At 36.4% G+C, this 12,110-nt stretch overlaps 1 protein-coding gene across 1 annotated transcript; it reads right to left on the reverse strand.

Annotated features, from left to right (window-relative positions):
- Positions 1–919: 919 nt before the first annotated feature.
- On the reverse strand, positions 920–11,396 carry LOC104502643 (oxidation resistance protein 1-like; the record flags this gene model as incomplete). The annotated part of the gene is made up of 4 exons (XM_010147399.1): positions 920–1,082; positions 4,144–4,312; positions 7,343–8,136; positions 11,212–11,396. Coding segments are annotated over 4 exons (1,311 nt in total), but the record flags the coding sequence as incomplete, so codon positions are not given.
- Between the last annotated feature and the right edge of the window lie 714 nt (positions 11,397–12,110).

Below are 12,110 nucleotides of genomic sequence, written 5' to 3' on the forward strand. Positions count from 1 at the left end.
AAAGAAAACCATTACCCGTAGTTAAGACTATTACAATTTCAAAAATTTTCTTTTACACTCTACATAACGAGTACAGACGGCCTTAAATTTCAACATGTTCCACTGTGAGGCAGGGTAGGAATAAAATAAAAAAAAAAAAAGTCAGTCACATTCAGAGGCCGCAATTGCTGTCCTGAGACTCCAGTTAAACAGTGCTGATGGGATACTTCTACAATATATGTGACAAGAATCATCAAACTTTTGACTGACACTTGAATGCACAAGACTACAAGGGCTTCAACTGTGTGTACACTACAAAACAAAACCATGTAGACAGGTAAAGATGTGTCCATAGAAACACAGTGGACACAGATTCACATAGGAGAAATGTATTTGTTAAAAAATTAATGAGATAGTTCCAGTTACAGCATATTACTAAAATACCATGCAACATCATTTTAATGTATGAAGAATTTAACTGAGAATTACTGGTTTACTGGAAGAACACATCATTAATATATTAATTTTCCTTTTTTGTTGTTCATCACTGTTTTGAGACTTACCAATAAGTGTTCAATATTCTAGGGAATAATACATGTCAGAAATGTACATGAATAATAAGTGTCAGAAAACTGTCAGCTTCCTTGACTGAAAACTAAGTCTACTTCATCAAGGTTGCAAGTACTTTGCTGTACTCACATTCCTTTCAACTCTGAGTTTTAAGTTTCAATTTGCTCCATACAAAAATGACTTGTAATTGTGAAATGTTGCCCTGAACTGATGTTAGAGCAAAGCATTAGGATGACATAAATTAAACAGTCATGATCGTAGTAAGCAGACTAAAGCACATTACTTGATTTCTCTTATTGGAAAGTATTTAACACTATTTAATACTTTCATAGTAATATGGTTAACATAAAGTCTGACACTTCTTCCTTACCTCCCACTCCTTTGCAGCATCTTCAGTAGTAGATTCTTCACTAGTTTCAGGCTCTTCCTTCTTTTTTACCACTATAAAACCAGGTTCCCGAAGAGATTCCCCAGTATCTTCTGCATATATCTCTGGGCTCCACTGGATAAAGAAGACATACAAGTGATCTGTCCTAGAGAAGTCAAGTAACGATAAAGAAAAGAAAAATAAGGTAAGGTTGTGATCTTTTGGGACATGTGTAATAAGTATGAAGTATTTAAGGTTAAAATGAAAATACTTACTATTTCATGGTTTACTATATATTAGAGACACATTTGAAAAGAGCTAGTTAGCTTTTTTCTTTTTAATTATATGAAGCTGACACTGGAGGAAAAACAGGAAACAAGTTGGAACTTGACTAGCTGTGTTCTCATATGTAAGTATGGTCCTTCAACCACCTCTGTCCCGTTGGAAACCTCTGTTTACAGCTGAAATAGCTTCCAAAATAAAACACTAAGATTTTTTTATTTTTTAAGAGTTACATAAAACCATAAACAAAAGTGGAATTTTAAAGTATCTGCATGTCTGTTTTCCCCGCCACTAGAGCGCTGAACACTCGCAAGACATGTAAACAAAATTATGCAGATGGTGAGAATTACTACAGATATGAGGAAATAAGGATGAAAGTGTGCAGATATATAGCTAGATCATAAAGCACAGACTATTTCAACCATAGTACTGCAGTAAGTACCAAGATTCAAAGTTACCTCCTTTTAAGTTATCTGCCACAAATGGCATGGTTCCCCAGTTAGGAAGGACAAAATGCCCAAATTCCCAGAAGAGAGTTATTTACTACCCTAACAGACATCAGCCTACACTCTTTAAGCATTTCCCATAGGTGCACAGATAGATGGAGCATTTGGAAAGAGGACATGCAATGAATCCACTAGCACCTCTATCATGGAAAAAGACTGCTTCAGAGATAGAGTTTTGTGGCTCTGGTTACCAAGAGTTTGAATACTCCTTACGTCCTTCAGAGATACTTGCTACTGTGAATCTGCAGACTGGATTAGCACGAGATTAGCATGAAGAAGAAGATTTGAATATTTTTTCCCCCCTTCCTCACTAAATCCCTGCAAAACTCAATACTGGAAGAACAGTAAGGGATACAGAGCAAAGTCTCTCAGAACTGCAACTGTAACCTTCATACGCCTAAAAGGATGCAGCACACAGGTATGTAATAATAGTCTTTGAGCAGAGTCAGTTATTCAGTCACCCTTGTTAAAATTAAGGTTACTGGATAACACTGATGAAAGGAGGAAAAAGACAAATCTTTCTCTGACAGTAAAAGAGAATAAAACATTTCAGATGCATAAGGCTAGAAAATTCTATGACCAAGTTAGTACAAGAAACTGTAGATCTCTCATGAACGAGCCATCAATTTTATCAAGTCTTAAAGTAAGAAAATTAAAAAGAGATATCCTGCTTTTAGCTTTTGAAGAACTTGAAATTGTACATAATTATAGCACTAAAAAAAAAGTAAACAAACCTTGATGTTTAAGGAACTCTCAGACATGCCTTTCCAGATGGGCTCATTTGAGATTAAGAACACTGCAATAATGTAGGTTTGCCAGATAACCTACTTTCTCTCTTTCTTACCTCTAGGTGACAAAGACATCAGGGTTGACAGTAAATATTTTGACCTCTGCAGAGTAGCACTCAGCAAGGTTAATACTGAATTAAGGAAAAAAACACCCCCACTATTAGCACGAGCCTTTTTGTGTACAGAAACATAGGACATACATTGGATGGATAAAGAACAGATTACTAATTCCTCATGCAGTTAAAGAGAGAAATTGAAAGAAAATAGGTGGAGTAACTTCCAAGGAGATCAGATACAGACTGTGAACTATTGCTTCCGAAACAGGTGATAAATTCTGCTTTATGAAGACAAGTGCTTGCTCTGCTGCACTTGATAACGAACCAAAGAGACAGTAACCATTTTAATCATCTGACCTGACATCACCGCCATGCGTGAAACACTTCTCTGTTTTCAAGCTAAATATGATATGAATCAAACAAGAAAATTTGAGCTGACTGTAGCCATGAGAAGTCACCTGGCCCAGACAGGATTAGCTATACCAGGACACTGTGACAGACATTATGCAATTTCTTCAGACAAACCTCCACCATTTAGGTGGGTGATGTTTAAAAGCAGGTTAGTGATGTGCTAGCACAAACTCAATCCTCCCTGTTGGGAAATTCAAAAATTTTGATGGAATTTCAGTCCGCTACACATCTCCATTCACAGTGGACACACACACACACACAAAACACCCCAACCAAAGAGACTACTGCCTGGTTTGTTGCAGCCAACTTGTAAGTATGAAATGATTTTATGTTTGTAATGAACCTTTTCTTCTTTAGATTAAAGAACCCCACTTACTTCTAATTTTCTTTATATGTTACACTTTCTAGGCATTAATTAGTCTTGCTGCATTCCTCTGGACTCTCTCCAATTGATCCATATCTGTCCTCAACTGCAGTGCCCCAACTGGACATTCTATGCCATTCAGCTCAAAAGAAAAGATGGAAAAGTGACTTGATCATTGTATGTAGGTATTTATACAAGGTGATAGATGATAGCTTTTTTGTTGTTGCTTCTTTCTTCCCTCCCGCCCTTCTCCTGACAAGGATATAATCATCTCCAACACCCCCAAAATCACATGCAATTTGAAACTAAGTCACAGTTTCCTAGCAGTAAAGATCATTTAAGAATTGAAGACTTTACCAGTGAGTGAACAGACATCTCACATCCTTGAATTACTGTGACACATTTAGGTATTTTTCCAGAAGTAGTGTTTAAGTTGCTTCCTGGAAAAGTTTTATGTTCCATATATGAAGACAAGGCAAGAGAACCCCAGATAGCTCTTCTGAACTCAGAGCTCTAAGAAGTAGAGAGAGCTTTCAGAAAGTTTCCAAATAACAGAAAGCACAGATAAAAGGCAATAAAGAAGTTTATTGCAGAACTCACTTCTTTCACCAGCCACCGCTTACTTGAATATTTCTTTCATTATTTACTTCCTACAAACACAAGCCTAAATAATACCATAAGAAACTATAGGCTGAACCTGCAAGAAACTCCAGTAAACCCATAAAGCTGGGGTATCCACACGTGTTAAGCCAGAAAAAGTGCTCAAAGACCTACTGAAAAGTGTTGATTTATTTTTCTCCACAGTCTACCTCCTTCTTACCTTTCTTGTGGAACAGCAAACCAGTACTCATGTTTTTTATCCCTTTGTGCATACTGCTGCATTGATGCGCTTGCTTGCGAAACAAATGTTTTTCTCATGGGTTTTCCAACCCTGAGACGCAGAAACTTGTGAGATCGATGTCTTCTTTTTTCTTTCGTAAGAGAAGAACCTGTTAGTACAGAAAAAGCAAGCTATCCACAATGTACAGAGAACCTTAAAATCAGCCAATTTTTTATTGGTCAATACATGTATAAAGGACATATATAAAAGCAAGTAATAGGAGATGAGATAACATGGGTAGTAATAATTACCCTTCTTTTTTTGTTACATAAATTGCTTCAGCAGAATGAACTTCAGAGTACAACACATTTGAATAATTCTAACATTCATTTCTGCTTCCAACCTCAGATTTTATTATTACAGTCTTTCATCCATCCTTGAAAGTATTTCAGAAGGTATTTTCAGTGCATGTCCCTCAACACTAAATCAGACACCCCTCCCACTGGTCCATAAACATGCAGAAGATACAGTGTTAGGTAAGTACTTAGGGGTGATTCACATAAGGTCAGAGCTGTTTATTAGTTAGTTTAAAAAAAGAAAAGTTCCAGCACTACTAATAGAGGATGGAAATGAATTGTTAGCTGTATAAAACACTTCAAAAGTATGAACACCACTTCAGGATTCAGTATACTGTATATTGCAGTCAGGGATTTTTCCCTCCAGTAGCACACTTCACTGAACTAACTGAATGACGTGATTACTCTCAAGGTCTAGATTGTCAGGTCAGCACAAGGTAAAAGAATAAGCCTACTGAAAACTGTTTCTTTGTTAGATTAATTGCCCATATCTTAGAACATGAGTTTCGGCCACAGAAGACTTTTTAAAGCAAGGAAGGAAATTTAAGAGTTCTTACAATCAGCTATGACAACAAAAGATTTAGCCTACCTCTGGTGTTACATACACATAAAGATATGTTCCAGTTTTCTAGGACATTTATCTTTTCTCTTTCAGTGTCTATACAGACCATAGATACACCAGGCACAGAAAACATCACCTCCTTGATCTATAAGCATCTCTCATGTATGGTTTCTTAATCAGATTTTCACCATGAAGTTTAGAATAGCACTGTTCCCCAAAGATTTTTTTTTTGTGTAAATATTTAAATGTGCATCTCCATTTTCAGTTACAGTATTTTAGAATTATACCTCCAGTGTACAGTACAGTAACATAGTCTTAATATGCATGATTCTTAACCCATAAGCTCAAAAGGGAAATTGTCAGATAAAAAACCCCCAAAAAACCAAAATAAACCAAAAAACTGCTTCATAAGACTGGCGCATGAACCTTGTGGCAGTGTTAGAGAACTGTTCTTTAAATTATCTGATATTTTGGTCCTTCAGATGAAGGAGTTTAGAACTTCTCTGACATAAGAGCTCAGAGAAGTAGGACTTGTACCATACCTTGAAAAGAAAAACGAGTGAGATTTAGTTACAGCTAGCAGGGAGAATGAAAACAATTTAGTCCTGACCCCCAAACTCAAAAGGATTATTTAACATGGTGGTTGTTTGTTGGTTTTTTTGTTGGTTTTTTTTGCCTTTTTTTTTTTTTGGTGTGCTCTCAATGCATTTTTGCATATCCGAGACAGAAATCTTCAGCAAAACAAAGGTTTTAGTAATGGCTATTGTGCGTCATGTCTTTTTTTTTTTTTCCTTTGTTTTGGCCAATATTCAGGTAACTAAGCAGAAAAAAAAGACGTTACCTTTAGTAAGATTTCAGTTTGTTTATAACCACACAAAACTACAGACCATTATAGCTGAAACTTTGGAGAAATTATAACGAGCTTTTCTTTCAGTACATTTGCTAATATAAGTGTCCGTAAAAATAGAAGAGAATGTAAGAGTGTTCTATGTAATAAAATTAAAAAAAAAATCCAAGGAGACATTTTTAGCTATTCCAGACTACTCATAGTTACCAATAGAAAGAAAAGCAGCAATTGTGACAAAAAACAATTGTACTTGCATTTGAGTCAAAACCAGCAACTACTGCTAGCTGACATTTTTGCCAGATCTCAGAAAATATTAAAAGGCATAAAAGCCAAATTTCTGCTTCAGATTTAAAAATCCAATTACTTCCATAACAAAAGGACAGAAGAAAACCCCACCCCAAAGCTATCATAGGATTCTGAAGTGTAAGATTAATTTCTCTCAACCAAACAATACACCTCTCTATTCAGTAAATAAGTGGAAATTGTAGTAATTTAAATATGACCTTCAAATGCAATCACGTACAATCGACTGGTTTGTGACAGGCATTATAGGTATGTTTTCTCTCTAGCCCCCAAAATACTCCACAACTAATTTACCTCCATTAGCAAGATGGTAATGCATCAGAAAGTGGCTTATGAATTTTTAAAAATGCCAAATCTAATACATACAGAAACATCTTTAAGTTACTTGAAAAAGAAACAACATTTAATATGAATAAAGTAACTTCAACAGACTTCGAAGATAACTTCTAACTCGTAGTCCTAGGGCCTGATCTTTGCAGAGGAGTAAAGGAACTCAGGGAAATAAGCCCAGTTGTTCTCCATGTTCACAGCATTAGTTTCTTGCCATCTAGCCCTTATTTATCCTGTGAAATGCTTTTTGTATGCTCAATCCTGTTCTAGTCAAAATTAAAGCATGACAAGGTGCAAGTGAAACAAAGTTTTGGCAGTATCAGTGTTGAGACTCCAGTGTTACTCCCACCATAAACCATAACTACAAGGTAGATGTGCTATAAACAACATGAAATTCATTCCCTGAAATTCATTCATACACATGGACAACGGCATCAAAATTTATGTGACAGCTAGCTAGCTGATGGCTAAGGAACATTGTTAATTTTGATTTCTACAGTTGACCACTGCATCATGAATCTAGTTTTACAGGCTGATTTAAATCTCCCCTACAAAGACACATTATTTTAATTTAATTATAATTTTAATGAGGAAAAATGACAGTAACAACAGTTTTCAGCTTCCAGAGCAATATTTTCCCCACTGATATATATATAAGGTATATCTTCAAAGCAATGAGAAGTATAAGCAATATATGGAAAAATACGTTCTGCAGAATGAAAAGCAACAAAAACTGATGAGCTGGAGGGAGACACACACTAAATCTGAAGGCTAACACTGTACCCATAAATACTGACTCACCTTCTAGTTGCCCATCTCCTGCAGTCACAGTTTTCTGACTGATTTCTTTCTGTGAATCCTGCTGCATGTTCTCTCTTTGCTGTTTGGTTTGTTGCATAGTGTGGGTCTTCCAGAGTTTGCGGAGTTCTTCCACTTCTGCCTCAGAGTCTTGAGTTTGTTCCCTCACTACTTTTCCTTTGCTAGCTGTCTCTTTCTTTTGCGAGTCTGTGGTATCTTCACAACGTGGACATTCCTCTCCCATCTTACTCTCTCCTTCTGGTTCTTTTCCTAGTGAGGAGCCTTGATCTTTGCCCACTTCTGCCTCTTTGTCATCCTTTTCACTACCATGTGATCCTTGCAAAGACTGCTGGAGGACATCTGCAATATTTTCACCAGATTCTTGTCCCCCCTTTACAGACATTTCAGAACTTTCCGAACCTAAGCTGTGGGTACCAAACCGTTTAACATTTACAACCCTTTCGGCACTGGGTTTTAAGTCACTGGAAGCTTCATTTGCGTCTGAAGTGATTGTTAAACATTCGGCACTAGTCTGGTTTATTGTTTGGACAGATTCTGATGATGCTCCAGATGACTTGTCTTGTCGAAGCTCATCTGAGGAAACAAGTTCTTCACGTATTGGAGAGAGTTCTGATTCTGTGAAGACATCTTCTGAAAGAGACTCCTCCGTGCTCCTTGGGGCAGTACTAGCACTGTCATTGCCTGTATCCCGAATCCGGGAATCCATTTCATCTGTATTGCTCTTTGCAGCCTTCTTGGAATGGCAAAGATCCCTTACAGATAGCTGTTCTACATCTCTGTTGAGCAAATAAGAGTATTATTATATCAGGTGCCTTTTCTGTCAAGCTCTTCTCTTTATTAAGTTCTGTTTAAAATTAAAGGTGCTCTTACAGAAACAACCCAAACAAACAAAATTAATGCAAAGCATCTGTAATATGAAACCACCATAAAATATGTTCTTGTAACGGTAAGCTTATGGCGCAGACCTTTTGCCAGGATGACACAGATGTGAAGTTGGAAAATCCTATTACTTTTGCAAGGAAAAGCTCTCCCTTATGAAACCAACAAGACTCAAGTTTCTTACAATGTAAAAATAAAAGAAACAAGGGGAAAACTAAAAAAGCTACACAGAACCGTAATCTCTAAAAGGTAGAAATCCTCCACAATCCTTTCAGCTTTGTCTACCAAAGAGGCCAGTACAACTGCACAGTGATGTCCCACTCTTACAAAGTTGGCACCTGGCTCAGTGGTAAGAAGTAGATGGCAGAAGTCACCTGGTCTAACTGTAACTACCTCAGCAATAGGAACCATCAAGGTAGATCTTACCGTTCTGCCCACGAGAAACACCTAAACACCAGTGGTTAGTGTCCTCACCAGTCGGGCACCCAACTTTGAGGATACCACTGTTCAGCAAAATAAATCCCGAACTTGGTACAACTGGGCCATTTAAAAAGCAGACCTCAAATGTTGATAAACAGTACAAGAAAGCAAGCAAGGATAAAATTGGAACTTACTTTCTCCTAAGGAAACAATCTTATTCAAGCCTGCCTTTCAAAATAAACTAGTCAAATTCTATGAGTTTTAGAAGAGGCCTACAAGGGGACTGTGAACACGTTCAACTATATCTACAGGACTCAAGCTTTTGCAATGTTGTCAAAGAAAAACCTAAACACCTGAGCAGTACACAACCTTCATAAGAGGCTTCTCATGTTTAAACATACTTTTTGACTAGAGTTCTCCAAGACAACTCCCTTGCTACCACAAGCACATTATGTCTTCCATTACCTAGTATCAAATGCTTTTAAGTAGCTCATACCTTAATCTCTGATCCTGAAGATGGATAAATCCACTCCACATTTGTACAAAACCTTTTATTCAGTTAGGTCACATTGATGAGTCATCTCTAGAATTCAGGACATTTGCAAAGCATATGCATCCTCTTCAAGTGTTAACATGAAACTGATATTAAGCTTGTGCTGATGTAGTAATTTTGCTTACAAAGCATGTGGATTAGAATTTAGGTTTTATCAACCATTAGACTGGGCCATTTCCTAACAAGCACAACCTAAAGTTCATGAATCTGTAGAAGATGTGCTCAGATATATTTTTTCACAGTTTCAGCAAAGATTATAGTTTATATACAGAAACCATATAACATAAAATTCCAGTTTTAAGAACCAAAGAATCCATCAGTTTTGTAATTAGGTTATTGATATAAAAGGAAACTGATTTTCAGTATTCTGATTGGTTTTTCAAGTTTATTGTGCATTCAGAGACCTTTATGTCCAGCGTGACCTTTTACTGTTAGACATGTTTTCATTCTGTATGCATTTATATTATAAACAAAACAGAAAATGCATGTGCAATGGGCACAAAAATCAACAGAGCATGGAAAGTGTATTTGTACATCAACACTACGTCATTAAGAAAGCAAACATGCTAGGAAGAGAGACTTGTTTTGCCACTGCATTATTATGATTCAAATAGGTAGATTAAAAAGCATCATCTCATTTTCATAAACTCGCTGTCTGCACTACACATCCATTGAAGTAGGAACTACAAGCAACTTTCTAAAGCTTGATCAGGAAAATACACTTATAGAAAGCAATCATGCTGAAGGCATCACCTTCCTACATCAAAAGCCCCAAAAGTACTGCTATAGTAATACATAAATTAGTTGGTCTTTCAAGAAACGTATGACTTCAGGCAGCAAACAAGACCACAACAAGACACCGGTTTACTACCAGGTCTGTGCTGAAATGGAACTTAAAGATGTTATGAGGTAAGTTATTTCTTCTGGGTCTCCAGATATTTATCAAGAAAGATGTGCTTAGCATACTATCTGTAAGAACTGTAAAAGGCCATTTTTTCAGCGATACTGAGTATCTTCATACAATTACTTAAAAGGGTGGGGTGTTTTTGTTTGGTCGGTGGTTTATTTATTTATTTTTATTTTTAGAGTTACACATCAGGCAAGCAGCTTTACTCTCATACATACAGACAACTCTGTCTCGATTAAAGGAGTCCACTTCCCTGCAGTTAGATGGTCAAAGTATTCTGCAAATGCTATGCTTCATGGGCTGTGAGAGGTAAAGGTGGCATAATTGTTTTTTTTTTTTAAATCCTTTTTGACTTAAGTGTTAGAATTCATCCTATTTCTGAGGGCAGTATAAAAATTAGGCAACAGAGAATGGAACAGATTCTTCATAATGCCATTTAAAGTCAGGTTTAAAATAAATGCTTACCACGCTAAACGCCCGTGATTAAAGCTCAGTGATCCGAATTCACTCTGTTCACCTCTAAAAGGCTACACCCAAAGGCAAAAATGCAGTTCCTCCCCTAACCAAATTAGGCCTAAAGCCATAAAAATATACACAGACCTCAGAAAATTAGTCCTACAATCATTTATCAGATCAACAAGAGGGTACGTGAAGCTAGTCTGAGAAGCAAGTGGAAAATGGCAAATAAAAATGTGTACCTAAAGCGGTTTAAATTGGACTTTTCTATCTGTAAGTCAGTTTTTAAATTACCAAAGAATCAAAACCGTATCTGTTACTGTTATCGTAGTGAGGAAAGGGGCATAGGAAGTTGTGTGGTACCTCTTGCTATACACTGATTTTTAGAAGAGACTATTGGAGAAAATTAGAATCCATGTATATATATATATACACAAGAGGATTTATTTGATAGTATATGTAGTATGTGAGAACTTAAGGTAAAGCAAGCTTTCTCAAGGATCTTTCAAGCCAATCTTTGATGTTCTTAAAAAAGAAAAACAGGAGAAAAAAATTGGTTTTGCTAATTTTGTATGGTCAGTAATATGGCTACAGTTCATAATTACTCAAAGCTTTATTAACACTATTCTATCTTACATGCTTAACGAATCCTTAATTTTGCTGTCCACAATTTCCTTATACAGAGCAGCTGACATCACTTCTTCCATTGGACACATGATGCCATACTCTTCACAGCCGTTCTCTTGGACCAGAGGATCCATTTTATGAGGATCAAACATTATATTATTTGGCGTCACTAGCAGCACACCATTGACTGTCCCCTAAAATGAGAGGGAAAAAAAGTGGTAAATTTTTTCCTTCATATTTCAGCTTATTTTCCACTTTTTCTGTAGGAAAAAATGTGTTTTCTAATTGGTTTTTAAAGCATTTTATAAGTATATTTAAGCAACTTTGTATACAGTTTCCTGTGTTTTGCAGTCCTCTAGAAACATAACTGGTTGTCTGGGGAAGCAAATTAACGCCATCTACTTTCCCAAAGAACACAGTTTTGTTCCTCACAACTACTTAATAGCTGGATGGTTTAAAAAAGATAAAAGAGAAACCCTTGCACCCTAAAGGATAAGCCAGGCAGCTCCTCTGAGGTAAAGATATATCCTTCCCAGATAACCACAGGGATTATTCCTAGTTTTGCAAGGTACTTCAAACATTGTCTAAAACTTGACTCATAACTCTTCTCACTTTCTGTTGTTTAATTGAAGAACAAAAAAAGAAAGATCTTCAAGAACTGTCATTTACCTTCACTTTCTTTACACAAAACCAACACCAGTATCTGATAGAAGTCATTCTAATTTAAGGGACCTGTTGACTGATTAGACAAATACATTTATAGAATGAAATGACATTAAAGATTTTTAAAAGGTGCAACTGCATCAAAATGCAGCTTTGGATGGATTTAATCACAATGATACTGCTGCAGTACATTAATACAAGTAGATTTTAAACTTCTTGTATGAAAAAGTTTAAGAAAGTTGATA

This window comes from Eurypyga helias, unplaced genomic scaffold (assembly GCF_000690775.1).
Source record: "Eurypyga helias isolate BGI_N326 unplaced genomic scaffold, ASM69077v1 scaffold39522, whole genome shotgun sequence".
In the NCBI taxonomy this organism is placed as follows: Eukaryota; Metazoa; Chordata; class Aves; order Eurypygiformes; family Eurypygidae; genus Eurypyga; species Eurypyga helias.